The sequence below is a fragment of the Mus musculus genome, chromosome 5 (genome assembly GCF_000001635.26).
Source record: "Mus musculus strain C57BL/6J chromosome 5, GRCm38.p6 C57BL/6J".
In the NCBI taxonomy this organism is placed as follows: domain Eukaryota; kingdom Metazoa; phylum Chordata; class Mammalia; order Rodentia; family Muridae; genus Mus; species Mus musculus.
In genome coordinates this window covers 110828404-110847302 of record NC_000071.6, presented here as the reverse complement: position 1 = coordinate 110847302, position 18899 = coordinate 110828404, and the positions used below count along the sequence as shown (strand labels likewise).

The window sequence follows — 18899 nt, the reverse complement described above, 5'->3', positions numbered from 1 at the left end:
CCATCCCAAAAGTCCCCTATACGGCCCCCCTTCTCCCCTACCCGCCCACTCCCCTACCCACTCACTCCTACTTCTTGGCCTTGGCGTTCGCAAGACCAAGGGGCCTCTCTTCCCAACGATGGTCGGCTAGGCCATCTTCTGCTACATATGCAGCTAGAGACACGAGCTCTAGGGGTACTGGTTAGTTCATATTGTTGTTCTACCTATAGGGTTGCAGACCCCTTCAGCTCTTGGGTGCTTTCTCTAGCTCCTCCATTGGGGGCCCTGTGTGATGGTAAACTTCTAATCCTTCTGCCTCAAGTTTCCTGATGCTGAGTTTGCAATCATGTGCCGACCATTCCCAATTTATAGGGGTGCTAGGAATAAAACCCAGAACTTTGTGCACACTAGGCAAATGCTTTCTACCAACTGAGCTACATTCCAGCTCTATTTACTTGTTCTTTGAGAGAGTCTCGTGTAACCCAGCTGGACTCGAACTTGCTGGCCACAAATTCCAGATATTCCCGCCTCAGCCTCCCAAGTGCCAAGATTGCAGGCATGTGCCACTACACCAGGCTGGGTACAATTATGGGTTAAATAATTGATGGTTTATACATAACCATGAAATGATAAGCAGCCGTTAAGACTTCTTGAATAAACCAGGCTGCAGTGGCACACCCCTTTAATCCCAGCGCTCAGGAAGCAGAATCGGGCAGCCAGCCTGGTCTACAGAGTGAAGTGAATTCCAAGACAGTCAGGGCTACACAGAAAAAAAACCAAAGAACTTCTCAAAACACTTCTCAAATCGTTTGATTTTGAAAAATATTTAGTTAGCTGCGTATTACCTTCCTGAGGTTTCCTATTACACTCGGTATAAAATCTACAATCTTCCTCATGTCCGACCAGGTACTCAGGTCTAGGCACTTGCCTCCACAATGCCTCTCCCCCTTGTTAACTACCCCCAGCTCCACTGGTTTCAACTTCACAGCCCAAACAAGTGAGGCACAGCATATTTCTATTGTGTAGCAGCAGTTTCCTCAAAGCTTAAAACCTTCTGTCTTGGAGGAAAGCACTTTAAGATACGAAGAGAAAAGGGGGGTGAAGGAAGGATATTTGGGGGGGAGGTTGTGTGAAATAATAAGTTGTTCTAAAGGGGAGATGCAATGACTCCATCCTGCAGGCAGGGTCCTTAAGACAAAAACTAAAGAACTAAAGATAGCTTTTGACCACTAAGTCCTCCCTCCCCAGGAGTAAGTACATAAGCAGTGAAGACTGCTGCAAGTAATTCAGACAACAGGACAAGAGGCAAAGAAGACACTCAGACCAGCCACGCCATCCGCAAGAAGCAGAGACCAGCCTAGATCAGCTGTCTAGGAGTTGCTTGGATGAGGCTCTGACCAACTGAGCCATGGGGATAGAGCACCTGGTGAGCTGCCTACAGACTATGCAGTGTGCTCCAGGTCCCAGCTTTGTGAGCTGTCACTCATGCCGGGGTGGGCTTTGGTGATGCTACTGTCTTTGAGTCATTCCTACTCCTTTTAGTAACCCCAACAGAGCTCATCAGTTCACCAAGGTGGACTTCAGTGCTATGTATCTGCTCTGTCATCAACTCCTGTCTTAGGGTCTCACTGCTGTGAGCAGACACCGTGACCCAGGCAACTCTCCTAAGGACAACATTTAATTGGAGCTGGCCTACAAGTTCAGAGGTTCAGTCCATTACCATCAAGGTGGGAGCATGGCAACATCCAGGCAGGCATGGTGCAGGAAGAGCTGAGAGTTTTTTGTTTTTTGGGGACAGGGTTTCTCTGTAGCCCTGGCTATCCTGGAATTCACTTTGTAGACCAGGCTGGACTCGAACTCAGAAATCCGCCTGCCTCTGCCTCCCAAGTGTTGGGATTAAAGACGTGCACCACCACGCCCAGCAGAGCTGAGAGTTTTATATCTTCACCTGAAAGCTACTAGGAGGAGACTGGCCTCCAGGAAGCTAGGAGGAGGGTCTCAAAGCCCATGCACACAGTGACACACCTATTCCAACAAGGCCACATCTTCTATTAGTGCCACTCCCTAGGCTAAGCATATACAAACCATCACAGCTCCCTACCTGGGATGAGAGGACACCTCTGTTCACTTCTCCCCAGGAACAAGGTCAGACAATACTTCAAACGACATGAATGGCTCATCTCCTCTCTCCCTTTGTGTTTAGGGTCAAGTATTAGCCAAAGATAAATTTGGGCTTCCATCTTTCACTTACATCTCACTACCACATTGGTTATCACATTAAGGTCATCCCACTCAGTTACTCTACAAAGATGAACCCTTATTACACTTCTCTGTAAACCTTCTTCCTGACTTCCCCCCTCAGAACATGAAGTCCACGAGGACCGCTGTGACTATCTTACTCAACAGTGTAGCTCCAGGCAGGTTAGTGGTGGCATAAACCTTTAATCCCAGCACTGGGAGGCAGAGGCATGTGGATCTCTGTGAATTCAAGGCCAGCCTGGTGTGTACAGTGAGTTCCAGGACAACCACGGTTGTACAGATAGACGGTCTCCAAAAAAAAAAAAAAAAAAAGGGCGGAGGTGGGGGTATGTGGTGTGATCCACAGCCAGGCATGGTGGTGCACGCCAGTAACCTCAGCATGAAGGTACTAGCAGAAGGACTAGAAGTTCAAGGTCATCCTTGGCTACATACACAGTTTGAGGTCAGGATAGGCTCCATGAAACACTCAAGAAAACAAAAAGAAATGAAGACAAGAGAACTGGCTTTAAGAACAGAAATCAAAGAAAGAAGGAAAGAGGAGAAAAGGCAAAGAAGAAAAAAAGGAACCTTTTCAATTCATTCTGATGGCAGTTAAACCTTAGTAACAAAGACAAAGACAACACAAGAAAGATACAAACCAACAACTCCTATAAATGGAGATTCAGACGTGATTAAAAAGCAGTCCACACCTATAACCCAGCATTCAGGAGCCCAAGACAGAACCGCTCTGAGTTCAAGGCTAGAACAGTCTACTTAGTGAGTTCTAAACTGTGCCAGGCTAAAAACTAAGGCTCTGTGCTCTAAATAAACAGTCAGCTGTACTATTAAAGGGGTAGAGGCAGGAGGTTCAGGGGCTCGCAGACAGCCTTATCAACACAGCAGGTAGATAAGTATCATAATACAAAACAAAACTAAAATAAAATAAGCAACAAGAGCTTGCTGACAGGAGACTGATATAGCTGTCTCCTGAGAGGCTCTGCCAGTGCCTGGCAAATACAGAAGAGGATACTCACAGTCATCCATTAGATGGAGCAAAGGGTCCCCAATGAAGGAGCTAGAGAAAGGACCCAAGGAGCTGAAGGGGTTTGCAGCCCTCTAGGAGGGACAACAATATAAACTAACCAGTACCTCCAGAGCTCCCTGGGACTAAACCACCAATCAAAGAAAATACACGGGCTAGGCGTGGTGGCGCACACCTTGAATCCCAGCACTTGGGAGGCAGAGGCAGGCGGATTTCTAAAAACCAAAAAAAAAAAAAAAAAAAAAAAAAAGAAAACACACAGAGAGACTCAAGGCTCTAGCTACATATGTAGCTGAGGATGGCCTAGCTGGTCATCGATGGGAAGAGAGGCCCTTAGTCTTGTGAAGGTTCTATGCCCCAGTATAGGAGAATGCCTAGGCCAGGAAGTGGGTGTGGGAGGGCTGGGGAACAGTCGAAGGGGGGAGAGGATGGGGGTTTTTGGAAGGGAAACTAGGAAAGGGGATAACATTTGAAATGTAAATAAAGAAAATATCTAATTAAAAAAAAGAAGCCATTGAGCTAAAAAGCATATTAAAAATAAGCTGGTGTGTGTTTGTGTGTACATGTGGGGGGTCAGGGGATCTGTCTGACTTTCATCTGTGGATCCAGGATGGTGACTGGTAGCAAGGTCCACCCGGCGCTTAAAGCAGGGTAGTAGAAACTATATACAACAGGGTACACTACCTCATCTATAACCTTTGCATTCAGGAGATGAGATGAGAACATGGTGAGCCAGCCTGGGGACATGGAAAAATAACTGATGGTTAACCTTGACTGTCAACCAGACTGAATCTGAAAACAACTAAGAGACAGCCCTCTGGGTGGACCTGTGAAGTATGAACTGAAGGGAAGAGACTTTACAACAGAGTGTGTGTCACCTCCTACAAGCCAAGACAGGGAGGTCCAAGGGAAAAAGTGTTGCTTGCTTGCCTTCGCTTCTTGCTGGCAAGTGCTTCTATGCCATGATTTCTGCTACTGCCCTTCGCTGCTTCTTTCCAATACAAAGTGAAGATCAGCTCGCTCTCTAGGAATCCTCCAGGCTGTCAGTGCCAAACTGGCACTCCTGGCTGAGACATCTAGTCTTGTGGACTGAGTAGCTCCTAAGTCTTAACTCTCTCCATCATGAAGAGAACTACGAATGGATGATTCAGGCCATATCATGTAACCAATTTAATAGATCCTGTCCCCTAGTTTGGGGGTTTTTTTGTTTTGTTTTGTTTTGTTTTTCTGAGACAGAGTCCCTCTGTGTAGCCCTAGCAATCCTGGAACTCCCAGGCTACCCTCAAACTCAGAGCTCACTTTGCCTCTGCTTCCTTTTACTACCACATCTGGGCTAATCCAGATCTCTTGAGGTGGGAAGATCCACCTTTAAGCTGGACCACACCTTCTGCTGGCAGCCTATATAATGGGCATGAAAAAAGGAAGCTTTGCCAGTTTGATCTCGCTCTTACTGGCAAGTTCATTCCTTCACTGAGCACTAGTGAGCATACTTTTTTTTTAATTTATTATATGTAAATACATGGTAGTTGTCTTCAGATACCCCAAAAGAGGGTGTCAGATCTCATTACAGATGGTTGCAAGCCACCATGGTTGCTGGGATTTGAACTCAGGACCTTTGGAAGAGCAGTCAGTGCTCTTAACCACTGAGCCATCTCTCCAACCCCCTAGAGCATACTTCTACAAGATAGTAATGTATACTAAAGACCAACTAAGACATCCTGCCTGGATTCTTACTGGATTCTTACACCTCCCCTGGGTAGCCATTGTTGAATTAGCTGGACCATAGCATGTAAGCCACTCTAATTAGTCCCTATATATACATACATACATACTCATTCTATCAGTTCTGTTCCTCTAGAGAACCCTGACTAATACAAGTATCTTTCAAAACTGTCTCAGAATGAGCTAGGTCTCCACATTCAAATGAATAAATTTGAACCACATATGGTCGATATGTGTAATCCCAACTGAGACAAGATCAATGCAAGTTCAAGGCCCCAAGGAACTACACTGTGAGTTCCAAGCCCACCTGGGCTGCAGAATTCCTTGTCTCACAAACAAACTAGTAGAGCCTGATAAAAATGTGTGCCTATAAACCCAGCACTTAGGAAGTAGAGGCAGGAAGATCAAAAGTTCACAGCCAGGCTGAGCTACATAGTGAGTTCAAGGCTAACTCAGGCTACAATAGAATCTTTTTTCTGAAGAAAAAAGAAAAATTTGAGGCTAGCCTATGAAATTTAGCAAGATTCTATTTAAAAATAAAAATAAGGTAGCCAGGGATAGGACCTTGGATGTAGTTCAATGTAAGAGCTCTCTACTATGTGTAAGGCCTAAATCTGATCTTCAGTATGAACAGGGCCACCAGGAGGAGATAAACTCTACCACAGGGGCCCTGAGACTTCTGCTGCAACAACCTAACCACCTTCTTTTTTTTTTTCCTAACCACCTTCTTTAACTGTTTCTCTGAACACACACTATATCATATAACAAAGTGCCTTACCTAGATTGGAGAATCCATCCTGAAGAGCCCATAGCCGAGCCCAAGGGGCAGGACCAGGTTCTTCAGGTTCTTGGTCCTCAGGAATAGAACAGAGTTCCTGGGTAGACACTGTCTCCAGCGAGCTCAGAGTCCCAGAACTGGAGTGCGAGGACTGGCTGGAGGACGGCACTGTGCCGGTAGAGGAGCTGGACGAACCCTGATACTGTGAGAGCTCGTGCAACTGAGAAGGAGTGCCTTGGGGCTGGCTGAAGCCACCCTGGGACTGTGAACAGGAAGCACTGTCATGAGCCTTCGAGGAGGTGCTGCTGTGGGACTGATGATGACTCTTCATATCCGACCTCGAAAACAAGAGTCCAACAATAAGGAACAAGGCTCTGGATTCGAGAGTGGAGAAGGGGAGGGAGCAGGAGAGGACTCGGCAGGAAAGTGCACATACTATTCTTGCAGAACCCAAGTTTCCCTACGTTCTCAGCACCAAATCTGGCAGCTCGAGGTTTCCTATAACTCCAAAGTCAGTGGCTCTGTAGTGGATCTTGGCCTCTGCAATCACCAGAGCTCACACTTGCACTTTCCCACACAGATAACATAATTAAAAGTAAAGTAAATCTCTACCCAAAATTAGTCATGTGGCTGCTATAACTCAATGGTAGATGGTTCATCACTTCTCCAACAGAAGCAAAGTACTGGATCCCACTCCCAGTATTGTCAAACATACAAAATGAAGACAGTTAAGGAGTCAAGAGTACAGTTCCCAGCACCCACATCCAAAAGATCACAAACACCTGTAATTCCAGCTCTTGGTGATACAATGCCCTCTATTGGCCCCCGTGCGCACTGCACAGACTTAGACACGTGATTAAAAAAAATACATAAAGAAATTTAAAGGAACGGGCACATTATGACCACCTCAAAATGAAAGACAGGCCCATTCATGAGTGGGGAGAAAAAAAAGTGACCATAGCAAAATCCCAGGATTATGAATAGAATTCCAGAGGCCACTTACAAAGCATTACACCATCTTCCTTCATGTACAGAAGCTGAGAATGGCTTGGTTGTCTCCTATCCATTCCTTGCCATCCTACCCCTCACGTATGCTGAGTATGCAGACGTACCCTCTTCAGTTCCTGCAGAGCCTAGCAGCGAAGATCGGGTTCTCAGTAGGTATTTGGGGAAAGCCATCTAGGGGCTGGCATGAACATTTATAATGTTCGTTATGAAAACTACTTCGCTCTGGCAACGAACAGCCCGGCGTTGTGCCTTCCTATGTGCCCAGACCTGTTTCAGCTCACAAGGAACAAGGAAAGTGAACTTCCCCCCCGCTTCCCCCCCGCGCGCCCCAAGGGCAGATAAAAAGGAAGAATTGACTATGCACAGCGCCCCCTCGCTCGCACAAGAAAGCAGACAAAGCGGAAGCTGCAGAGGGCCCATTTGCACAAGAAGCATGAGAACGGTATTCGACTCCTCAAACACTTAAAGTTTCCCACTTATGACTCACCGCGTGAGACCACCAGGAGCCGCAAACACTGCACAGCCTCCGCCAGTGGAGTGGCGCTAAACCTACGGATACAAACTCCACCCTCAACCAATCAAAAAGCCTTCCTCCCCGGCAGGACCAGTAAGAAAGCCCGAAGATGACTGCCGCGATTAGTCTCAAGGCTTGCTGGGAGTTGTAGTTTAACATGCAGAACGGGACTCGACGTCTTGGTTTCCCGCGGCTAATCCCGCCTCCTCGACTCCCTTAACCAATCAGCAGCGAGACGGTCTTTCCTCCTTTCCCTCGGGTCTTGCTACCTAGGTCAGCGAGCGGCCGTCCCAATGTGGGGATGCGGAGCCCGTGCCCTGCTGGGTGTGTGGGAGGTGCGGCTGGCAGGGTTCCTGGGAAGGAGACTTTTGGGCAGCAATGCCGCCGCGGGGAAGAGCATTGCACCGCAGTGCTGGAACTGCGGTCACGCAAGGGAAGTCGGGTGTGGGGATGAGTTCTTCTGCTCACACTGCCGCGCTCTGCAGCCTCCTGACCCCACTCGTGACTACTTCAGCCTCATGAACTGGTACGGGCGGCGCGTCGTGACGGGAAAGCAGCTCGGGCTTCGTAACCCGAGCGATCTAGGCTTGGGGCCGCGTCTGCGGGGCTGTAATTTCCAGCCAGCTTGGGGGGGTCTGAGGCTGAGGACCACAGTTCAAAGCCATCTTAGGCAATTTGCCGAGACTGATTCAAAACAACTACAAAGATGGATAAGTGTAGGCCATAGGTATAAGTAGTACCTAGTGAGATTTTAGGAGTTTTCCTGAGACGGAGAGGAAATAAAGTTACAGACTGGAGAGAAGATAAGGGTGGAGGCGGGGGTCAAACAGGAGTGAAGTTGCAGATGCCTGTCTGTGATCTAAGCACTTGTAAAGTGGAAAACACAGGTTCAGGAATTCAAGACTAGCAGTAGCTACAAGGACCTTGTTTTTAAACATCAACAAACAGAAACGGACAAGTTTACGGTATAGGGAGGTTTGAGGGCTGAGACTTCTGGAAAATCCATTGGCCAAACTTACAGGAACTGGGAGAGGTTTTTGTTTGTTTGTTTGTTTGTTTTTTAATTTAGCCTCACCTTGAAGTCTCGCCTGGCCTGCCTGGAATTCCACCAACCCCCTCTGCCTCACCAATGCCAGGATTAAAAGCATGCTAGACAACCGTAGGAGATGATACCCCACTTGGAGGCCAACCACACAAATAGGGAACATCTCATCGCAAATAAATTATTTATTTAACGGAGAAAATAAATACAAAACAAGCCAGGTGTGTTGGTGTTATGCCTGTGAGTCCAGCACTCAGAGGGTACAGCTGAGCCTGTACGTTTGATGAGACTCTGGGCTACATGAGACTAGGTCTCAAAAACCGAAAGCAATTAAGAACAAAACAAACCTAGTGTAGTAGCCTATGTCTAAAATCCCAGTGTTCAGTAGGCTGAAGGAAAAGGGTCAAAAGTGGGAACCCAACATAGGCTAAGCAGTGAGACCCTGTCTCAAGAAAACAAAAATTTAATTCAGGCTGAGAATTTGAGGGAGAGACACCAAGAAGTGTTCTCTGTACTTTGTCCCCCCCCCCCTGCCTTTTCTCTTTTTTTAAGACTTATTGATTGTATGTAAGTACACTGTAGCTGTCTTCAGACACACCCGAAGAGGGCATCAGATCTCATTACGGATAGCTGTGAGTCACCATGTGGTTGCTGGGAATTGAACTCAGGACCTCTGGAAGAGCAGTCTGTGCTCTTAACCACTGAGCCATCTCTCCAGCCCCTCCACTCTGCCTTTTTCCTCCCCTGTCTCAGAGATTGGAGAGGTACCGAAGTGTGCGCAGAGTTGAACTAAAGATTAAAATGGGAGGGCCCGCTGTGGCTGTACTCAACTATGATCCCAACCTCCAGACAAAAGCAAAAAGATACAGAGTCCAGTTTGCATCCTACAGTCAGGGCTGCACAGTAGCAGACTGCACAGACTCAGTTGGAATCACTCCCTGGAAAGAAAGGAGTGCTGAATCCTTACTTCATAGTGGTGATAAAACACATCCTTGTATTAGCCAAGGTTTGGGTTCAAATCCCAGGACTATGCTTTAAAAGAATAAAAAAAAAAAAAAAAAAAAAAGCTGAGCAGTGGTGACGCACACCTTTAATCCCAGCACATGGGAGGCAGGGGCAGGCGGATTTCTGAATTCAAGGCCAGCCTGGTCTACAGAGTGAGTTCCAGGACAGCCAGGGCTACACAGAGAAACCCTTTCTCTAAAAAAACAAAAATAAATAAAGAATACCTGCTTCTAGTTATCAAAGGCTCTGTATAGTAGTCTCTATCTGTAATTCCAACTACTCAGGAAGCTAAAGGAGGAGGAGCAAAATTTTCAGCCCTGGGCAATTGAGTAACACCCAGGATTTCTTTTTTAAGTTGCTAAACTTGGCTATATAGCAAGTTTGGAGTCTATAAGGTATTTCTAGCTCTATTTCTCTCTCTCTCTCTCTCTCTCTCTCTCTCTCTCTCCCCCCTCCCCCTTCCCCTCCCCCTCCCCCTCCCCCTCTCCCTCTCCCACACCCAAATTTTGTAATGCCAAGGCTCTAGACCCAATGACATACCTGTTAGCCCACCTATAAAGAAGGCTAAAGTGTTGTCTTGAGGGTGATGTTGGTGGCCCACGCCTTGGGAGGCAGAGGCAGATGGATTTCTGAGTTCAAGGCCAGCCTGGTCTACAAAGTGAGTTCCAGGACAGCCAGGACTATACAGAGAAACCCTGTCTCAAAAACAAACAAACAAAAAAAAACAAAAAACAGAACAAGAAACTCTGTCTCAAAAAGTAAAACATTTGAAATGTAAATAAAGAAAATAACCAATAAGAAAATAAAAAAGTGGGGCAGGAGAGATGGCTCAGCGGTTAAGAGCACTGACTGCTCTTCCGAAGGTCCTGAGTTCAAATCCCAGCAACCACATGATGGCTCACAAACCATCCTTAATGACATCTGACACCCTCTTCTGGGGTGTCTGAAGACAGCTACAGTGTACTAACATATAATAAATAAATAAATCTTTTAGAAAATAAAAAAGTAAAAAGGGGCTGGAGAGATGGCTCAGTGGTTAAGAGCACTGGCTGCTCTTCCAGAGGTCCTGAGTTCAACTCCCAGCAACCGCATGGTGGCTCACAACCACCCGTGATGGGATCTGATGCCTTCTTCTGGTATGTCTGAAGAGATCAAGAGTGTACTCACATAGATTAAATAAATTAATCCATCTTTTTTTATAAAAAATAAAAAGAGGCCTGGCAGTAGGGAGTGGCTTGACACTAAAGTTCTTGCCCAACCTATAGAGACCCTCAGTCACCAAGAGTTTACCATGCATTACACTAACCTCCCTTAATGCGTCAAGCTATCGACCTTCCAGCCAGGTCAGTGTCGTCTCTCCGCTCATGTCCCTTTCTGATCTTCGCTCCTTTGGGTCTCCTCTCTGATGTCATACCTATACCACCTCTTCCGAACCTGTTCTGTTTCCCTTCATTGCAGCTACCAGGTCTTAAAAATAACCTTTGTTTACGCGTTTATTGCATCCTCCCCGAGAGCAGAACCAGACTGTAGTAAATGGCTGGAACTATGAATGATATCTGGTTTTCTTCCAGCAACCGCTCCTTCAGGGTGGACGTTACGAAACTTCAGCACAGGTACCAGCAACTGCAGCGGCTTGTCCACCCAGATTTCTTCAGCCAAAAGTCTCAGGTATTTACTGACCCTCCCCCCAATAGTCCCCATGTATGGGCACAACTGGGTGGGTAGCTCTGTTGCTCTGGGAAAGAGTTGGGCTGCTAGCTCCACCCTGTGGCAGCCTGCCCCTAGACAGCCAGGCCCCAGAGCTGTCATTTCCTCCCAGCTTTTATCTGGCTTCCCAGATAACGGAACACACGCCAGCTTGACCAGCTCTTGTAATGATAAAACTGTTTTTACTTCTGTGAACAGACTGAAAAACACTTCTCTGACAAGCACTCCACCCTGGTGAATGATGCCTATAAGACTCTTCAGGCTCCCCTGACCAGAGGACTATATCTTGTAAGGTGATTTCCCAACCCATCTGTCTGGGACTCCTCTGTATGAGACCTAGCCTGGTCCAGGAAGCAAATGATGGGAAAAGGAAAGGAAAGAAAGAAAAAAAATTTTAAATTTTTATGCAAGAATAATCAGTGTTCTTTGTAAATCCATCTTGTTTGTTTGTATTTTCCTTTGAAAGAAAACATCACTGGTTGTAGCCCAGGCTGGCTCCAGGTTATTAATTCTCTTGCTTCACCACACCCACATCCAGCTCGTTCCTAATTTTTCTTTTCCTTCAGTACTGGGTATTGAACCTAGTGCCTTGTGCTAAGGAAGCACTCTGAACTGAGCTATGGCCCCTGCTTGATGATTACTGGATTTTCTTTCATTTGCTTGCTTCCATTTGTTTGCTTGTTCGCTTTGATGGTACTAGGTTTTGAATCCACTCAACTATATCCCCAGCTGCCTTGTTACTTTTTGAACCAGTCTCACTCAGCTGCCCAGGCTGGAATTGACATGTGATCTTCCTGCCTCAGCCTCCTGAGTAACTTGGGATGCAGCCCCACACCAAGCCAGACCTGGATCCTTTTGCATATCCTAATGTCACCCCTGATTGTAGTGCTTTAACTATTGCTTTAACTATTTTCAATGAATTTGATAAGAGTACTTGGGCTGGGCATAGTGGCGCCTGCCTTTAATCCCAGCACTTGGGAGGCAGAGGCAGGCAGATTTCTGAGTTCGAGGCCAGCCACGGCTATACAGAGAAACCCTGTCTCGGAAAAAAAAAAAAAAAAAAAAAAAAAAAAAAGGAAAGAAAAGAAAAAGAAAAACTAAAAAAAAGGAAAAAAGAAAAAAAGAGTACTTGGGAGTCTTTTTGTAAGGACATCTAGGCGATTTTAGAACTGGAGGGAAAGTTTATAAAGACTCACTTAACATCTGAGATGTGTGAGGTACCAACCATCGCTTTGATGGTACATTCAGCAGAGTGAGGTCCTATACCAGCACTCACTGTTACTAGGACAGCTCAAGTTTCTGAAGGGACACAGTGCTTATTTAGCATGTACTAGGCTCTGGGCTCCATTTCACCTGACACTCAAGGCTTCCCCCAGGAGTGCCGTGTACTCTGAAGGAGTGAGCAGTATTTACTTAACACTGAATGTTTCCTAACCAAACTCCTTTTCTTTGTGCTCCTCCCCAATAGCTAAAGCTCCAGGGAATAGAAATTCCTGAAGGGACAGATTACAAAGCAGACAGTCAGTTCCTTGTGGAAATCATGGAAATCAATGAAAGACTCGCAGACGCCCAAAGTGAGGCCGCCATGGAAGAGATAGAAGCCACTGTCAGAGGTAAAGGGAAAAATGATAATAAATATGCTTAATTTCCCCAAGGAGGACACGGCCACATTAGAGGGGAAATGAGAAGGAAAACACTTGCTGGGGGGGTAAAGAGATGGCTCAGCGGTTAAGAACTCTTCCAGAGGTCCTGAGTTCAATTCCCAGCAACTACAGGGTAACTCAGAACCATCTGTAATGGGATCCGATGCTCTCTTCTGGTGTGTCTGAACAGAGTAACAGTGTACTCATAAACATAAAATAAATAAGTCTTTAAAAAAAAAAAAGGAAGGAAGGAAGAAAATCACTTCTTGGCCTTAATTGTCATGCAAGAACTGACTTTGGAAGATAGCTTTAAGCAAGAGTGTAATCAACCAGGACAGCCAAGGCTATACAGAGAAACCCTGTCTCGGAAAAAACAAAATAAAAAAAAATAATGTAATCATACTCCAAGTATTGCAACAGTTGCTTCTATCTAGCATGCTATTTACATGCTGTCGTTATTTCTGGGGATGAAAATGACCCCGCTAGTTGGTAGAAGTTAGTAAAAATGCCCCAGGATCACACAGATCTGCAGCAGAGCAATCGCCTAAACCCTGACCTTCTGACCCAGCCTGTTCAGTTTCCATTTCATTCCATGGTGTATCAGTCAAGGGTCACTAGAAAGCCTGCAGGGGATATAGGTCTAGTTAGTTATTTCACAGAACTGGCCCAAAGGTGGAGACTGACACACAGAGCTGCTACAGGGCAAGGCCTGGGGTCATAAGGTGTTTGTGTACATGTGTGCGTGGTGCACAACCAGGAGAACTTGAGTTCAATCCCCACAATTCCACATGCTGTCTCTGACTTCCACACAGCTGCTGGGGCACACACAACACACAAACACCCACACACACCCAACCAAGTACTCTCTCACTCTAAGTAATTAATGTCATTTTAAAAATAAAATAAAAGTTGGGTGTTGCCTGAGGAGTAACACACAAATGACTTCTGACCTACACAATACTTGCATACACACACACACACACACACACACACACACACACACACACACACACATTGTAGAACAGAACAGTGGGCCAAAAGCTTAGGTTGGATTGGTTTGTTTGTTTTTTTGGGGTTTTTTGGGTTTTTTTGGTTTTTTTGACAGGGTTTCTCTGTGTAGCCCTGGCTGTCCTGGAACTTGCTCTGTAGACCAGGCTAGCTTGAAACTCAGGCATCCACCCGTCTCTGTCTCCTGGTTGTTGAAATTAAAGGTATGTACCATCTCCACCCACTTAGGTTGGATTTTTATATCACAGTCTTAAATATTTTTCTTCTGTTAGGAATCTAAATCTAGCCGGGTGTGGTGGTGCACACCTTTAATACCAACACTTGGGAGGCAGAGGCAGGCAGATTTCTGAGTTCGAGGCCAGCCTGGTCTACAGAGTGAGTTCCAGGACAGCCAGGGCTACACAGAGAAGGAACCTAAATCTGTTGGGTAAGTGCTCGACCACTGAGCACTTTATTTTACTGGGTTTGTTGTTTTTTGTGTATGTCCTGAACAGTCTTGTGTAACCTAGGGTGGCTTTAAACCCACTACTGGAACTAAGAATGACTTTAAACTGATTCTCCCGCCTCCCTCAGTGCTGCGGTTAAAGGTGTAACTGTGTCCTGCTGTCATTCAAGCAGAAGTCCTTTCCCCATTTTTTTGCACATAATGCCCTTAGCTAACTGAATGAGACCCTCTCACAGCTGAGGGTTGTCATAGTTATGGTTTCTATTGCTGTGATAAAACACCATGATCTAAAGCAACTTGGAGAGGATGGGGTTTTTTTGTTTGTTTGTTTGTTTGTTTGTTTTGATTTTTCCAGACAAGGTTTCTCTGTGTAGCCTTGGCTGTCCTGGAACTCACTTTGTAGACCAGGCTGGCCTCGAACTCAGAAATCTGCCTACCTCTGCCTCCCCAGTGCTGGGATTAAAGGCGTGAGCCTCCATGCCCGGTTGAGGATGGTTTATTGAAATAAATATTTACACTCAGATTTTCCAGTAACAGTCAATCACTGAGGGATGTCAGGGTAGGAGCCATGTGGAAATGCTGCTTACTGGCTTGCTCAGCTTGGAGATGTCTGCCTAGACCCACCTGCCTAGGGATGCCATCCACAATGGGCTGTGCCCTCCCCATCAATTATTAAATAAGAAAATACTCAAAAAAGAAATGAAGGAAGGAAGGAAGGCAGGAAGGCAGGAAGGAAGGAAATACTCTGGGGCTGGAGAGATGGCTCAGCACTTACGAGCACTGGCAGCTCTTCCAGAACATTTGGGTTCAGTTCCCAGCAACCACACGGCAACTCACAACTGTCTGTAACTCTAGCTCCAGGGAGCTGACACCTCCCACAGACATACATACAGGCAGGTAAGACACCAATACACATAGATCATTCTTAAAAAGAAAATGCTCTGCAGGCTTACCTATAGCCCAGTGAAGGTTTCCTCCTCTCAGATGACTCAAACTTGCATCAAGTTGACATAAAATTAGGCAACACAAGGATGATCTTTACCGGCTATAAATGTTAGAAGAGAAAAATAAGCAGTGATAGTTGCGTCTTTGGAACTTTGGACAGGGTTTCTCTGTGTAGCCCTGGCTGTCCTGGAACTCACTCTTGTAGACCAGGCTGGCCTCGAACTCAGAAATCAGCCTGCCTCTGCCTCCCAAGTGCTGGGATTAAAGGCATGGGCCACTACTGCCTAGCTGTCATTTTTGCATATTTGCAAAATCCTCACTTTATAATGAGCAACCATAGAAGGGTGATTTCTCCATACCTGTATTGCTCTTGGTGCTTTCTCTTCTACGATATGTAATGAAAATGTTTTCGTTTTCCTGGTTGGCTGTATATGTTATGAGTGGTTTCCTAAACACTTGGTAATGAATGAAATAAATGCCATGACTGTGGATTGTTAACATATGGAAGACTGCAAGAAAGGCAAAGCTCACACTTGACACCTGTGTTCCTTCTCTTTCCCTCAAGTTAAGAAATTCCTGGAAAACAAGAGAAAAGCTTTTTCTTGACTCACAGTTTTAGGGGTTCCGTCCATGGTGGTTCCAGTTGCTCCTGGGAATGTGGCAGGAGAGAAACAACAGAGTCTTTATCCCAGGATTCCTCTCCAGGACCTGCCTCTCATATCCTAAGCCCCTCCCACTAGGCTCCACCTCAACTTTTGGCAACTCAGGTCACCAGCCAAGCTTTCAACATTAGGATCTTTGAGGGAGATTTATCCAGACTGTAGCTCTCTTCCTTCACCCCGCTTCTTGCATGGGTGAAAATGTATACAGGGCCTGTCAGTGCTGCATTCAACAATAGCTGCTAGACAGGCATGAAGCTAACCGGTCACAAGAGAGGCAGGAGAATAGTGAGTTCAAGACCAGCCTAGCCAACACAGACAGCGAAGCCCTGTGTCAAAAGGATGCAAGGACTGAGAGTGTAACTCCATGGTAGAGACTGCACAGTATGCCTAGGGCCTTGGTACAGCCCTCAGCACTACAGAAAGGCAAAGTTCATAAAACCTTGAACCCAGGTCCTAACTCTGTATAGAGCAGCATGGTCACAAAGTACCGTCTTCATATATAACAAGTCTATTAATTACAATTGTAGGCTTTGTAAGTTTATTTAGATAGGAAAATTAAAACATTTATTTTTCTCTTTCAGCTAAACAGAAAGAATTTACTGACAATATAAACAGCGCTTTTGAACAAGGTATTCCATGTCTTTTCTAACTTACACTGATTTAGTGTGTGGTGTGCGGGTGTGCGGGCATCACGAGGAGATTAGAGGACAACTTGCAACAGTCAGCTCTCTTCGTCCACCATGAAGTCCCCCCGGGTTGTCATACTCGGCAGCAAGTGTGTGCCTTACACACTGGGCCTTTTAGACTTATTAATTTTATTTCTTTTCTTTGTTTAATTATTTTTATTTATGTCTACGAGTGTTTTGCCTACATGCATGTATGTGTACTGCATGTGTGCCTGGTGCCCTGGAGTGCCTGGAACTGGAGGTACAAGTTTTCAATCATCACTGAGACTTTTCCTCGGGGGGTGGAAAGTTATAGAAATACCTTCTGTTCAGTAAATATTAAATAACTTCACATTTCTTTTTTTTTTTTTTTTTTTGGTTTTTCAAGACAGGGTTTCTCTGTATAGCCCTGGCTGTCCTGGAACTCACTCTGTAGACCAGGCTGGCCTTGAATTTAGAAATTTGCCTGCCTCTGCCTCCCAAGTGCTGGGATTAAAGGCATGCACCACCACTCCCGGCCCGGCTTCACATTTCTAATGAATTGTCTTTTATGAAAAGAAAACGTGGGCAGCAGTGGGGAAGAGTGACCAGGAAGCAACAAAGGATACAGAAAAGGGGACAAAGGGGACAGGGCACATGGGGGCTTGGTTTGGACTTTGGTGGTGCTGGTGCTGGTGGTGGTGGTGGTATTTGTTTCTTTGGTTCTTTAGATAGGGTTTCTATCTATAGCCCTGGCTGACTTTATGTATACCTGGCTGCTGCCTCTGTCTCCTGGGTCCTGGGATTAAAAATGTGAGCTACCACCTTAACTGTGGTCTGGTATAGGAGACCAGCTAAAGTTTGCTTCCGTATAACTTATATCCTCTAAGCAAACTTATTGGTGGGTTCTCTAGATTTTCTATATACTGGTTTATTTTTTTTTTTGTTTGGTTGGTTGGATTTTAAAAAGACAGGGTTTCTCTGTGTAGCCCTGGCTGTCCTGGAACTCACTTCGTAGACCAGACAGGCCTTGAACTAAGAGCTCCACCTGCCTCTGGTTCCCAAGTGTGCTTTCATGTACAGCAAGCACTCTCATGCTTAAGTGGCAAGCACATTACACCAAGCCATCTCCCCAACCCTCTTAATTATTGATCTTTTTTAATATTTAATATTCTCAGGGTTGGCTACAAAAGACCTTGACTTTAGCTTTTTTTTTTTTTTTTTTTTTTTTTTTTTTTTTTTTGGTTTTTTGAGACAGGGTTTGTATAGCTCTGGCTGTCCTGGAACTCACTTTGTAGACCAGTCTGACCTCGAACTCAGAAATCCACCTGCCTCTGCCTCCCGAGTGCTGGGATTAAAGGTGTGCGCCACTATGCCCGGCTGACTTTAGCTTTAACATTGTGTAGTGTTTGTCTAGGTTGGAGTTTCTCAACCTGACTGACATTAGTGAAATGATGTTTTGTTTTTTTTTTTCTGAGGGAGGCTAAGATCTTTCACATCGTCCCTGCCTTTCACCCAGTAGGTCTCACTTCTACTTCCCTGCTTATGGCAGCCAAAAATATATCTAGACATTGGCAAATGTTGCTGTAGAGCACGCTCACCTTCAAGCGAAGCCACAGCCTTTGGGCCCTCAGATCTGGCAGCCTCGGATGCCAGAGCTGGGATGTACTGGCTGCTTCCTGGTCTCATTATCTCTTTGTGTGTTTCAGGTGACTTTGAAAAAGCCAAGGAACTCCTGACAAAGATGAGATACTTTTCGAACATAGAAGAAAAGATCAAGCTAAGCAAGACTCCTCTCTAGTTGCTAACTTAAAGTTTTAGAAATAAACTTTGTATTTCTTTTCTGGCTTCTGCTAATTGGAAATAGATATGGGGGTGGGGGAGCCTAGCATATGGAAGCCCGTGAGTTTGAACCCTGTTCCCACAGAAAGTGAGGAAGAAAGAGGCAAAGAGAATAGATAGGAGCCAGGCGTGGTGGCACACGCCTTTAATCCCAGCACTCGGGAGGCAGAGGCAGGCAGATTTCTGAGTTCAAGGCCAGCCTGGTCTACAAAGTGAGTTCCAGGACAGCCAGGGTTATACAGAGAAACCCTGCCTCAAAAAACCAAAAAAAAAAAAAAAAAAAGAATAGATAGACTTTAACCATTTGTGTGATTTCAGTTCAGTGATGGCTCAGATACTATTGGCTGGCAAGGTCTGTGTAGTACCTGTCAGAACTTGTGTGCTCAGTTATTCATCAGATAAGTGATACAGTAGGCACCGGGCCTAGGCTAGTAGATGAGAGGTGGAGTGGAGACAGTTCTCTGAGCCAAATAGACACACACCATCTTCAAGAGTTCAACTGTGCCTGCTTACAAAAGGTCACCATAGCTCAGCTTATGTTGATATTCCTTAGTATCCAGCTGTTCATCTCAGCCAGCAGCATGCAATTCTGCCCTAACTGCATGTGGCCTCCATGGTCACATGGTCTCCAGGTTTCTGTCGAGGCTAAGAGTGTCTAAATGGGGAGAGCTGAAC

General features: G+C 45.7%; 2 protein-coding genes across 16 annotated transcripts in view, besides 2 other annotated features; one reads left to right on the top strand and one right to left on the bottom strand.

The window, feature by feature from the left end:
* The window catches only part of Chek2 (checkpoint kinase 2), a 34341-nt gene extending 26838 nt beyond the window's left edge, over positions 1-7503 (bottom strand). For 2 of the 12 annotated variants that reach the window (XR_003955671.1, XM_006535069.2), the window contains exons 1-3: positions 7255-7340; positions 6763-6892; positions 5760-6097 (exon numbers count right to left, since the gene is read on the bottom strand). Coding sequence is in view for 6 of the 12 variants with exons in the window: in XM_006535069.2 (XP_006535132.1) it covers positions 5760-6090 (331 nt within the window). In the remaining 6 variants the exon portion in view is untranslated. Of the gene's footprint in view, positions 1-5759; positions 6098-6762; positions 6893-7254 lie in introns of all 12 variants that reach the window. The other 10 variants (NM_016681.4, NM_001363308.1, XM_006535070.2 and 7 more) reach the window with 9 other exon arrangements.
* Positions 7504-7509: 6 nt separating this feature from the next.
* Hscb (HscB iron-sulfur cluster co-chaperone) lies at positions 7510-18233 on the top strand. Of its 4 annotated transcripts, none has more exons than NR_153348.1 (6): positions 7526-7807; positions 10900-10996; positions 11234-11328; positions 12504-12648; positions 16320-16367; positions 18092-18233. NR_153348.1 is itself a non-coding variant. In NM_153571.2 (6 exons), the coding sequence occupies exons 1-6, from the start codon at positions 7575-7577 to the stop codon at positions 18181-18183; spliced, it is 705 nt and encodes a 234-aa protein (NP_705799.2). In that variant the 5' UTR covers positions 7526-7574; the 3' UTR covers positions 18184-18233. The 4 variants fall into 4 exon arrangements, 3 of the variants coding, with proteins under 3 accessions (XP_017176071.1, NP_705799.2, NP_001346764.1); NM_153571.2 differs by having other exon boundaries at positions 11234-11323; XM_017320582.2 differs by lacking the exon at positions 12504-12648 and having other exon boundaries at positions 7510-7807; positions 11234-11323; positions 18092-18219.
* Positions 8693-8722: an enhancer, noted in NCBI's record as "m10b fragment". NCBI's record gives its function as "low activity enhancer in undifferentiated and differentiated mouse ES cells" and the evidence as "EXISTENCE:reporter gene assay evidence [ECO:0000049][PMID:17784790]".
* Positions 8704-8711: a nucleotide motif, noted in NCBI's record as "nucleotide motif; motif 10b". NCBI's record gives the evidence for it as "EXISTENCE:motif similarity evidence [ECO:0000028][PMID:17784790]".
* Positions 18234-18899: the final 666 nt, after the last annotated feature.

Bases quoted from the DNA above. Each gene is read 5' to 3' on its own strand.
- Hscb (NM_153571.2), top strand. From the start codon at position 7,575: ATGTGGGGATGCGGAGCCCGTGCCCTGCTGGGTGTGTGGGAGGTGCGG. The intron at 7,808-10,899 runs GTACGGGCGGCG...GTTTTCTTCCAG, and splicing joins TACTTCAGCCTCATGAACTG to CAACCGCTCCTTCAGGGTGG. The intron at 11,324-12,503 runs GTAAGGTGATTT...CCTCCCCAATAG, and splicing joins TGACCAGAGGACTATATCTT to CTAAAGCTCCAGGGAATAGA.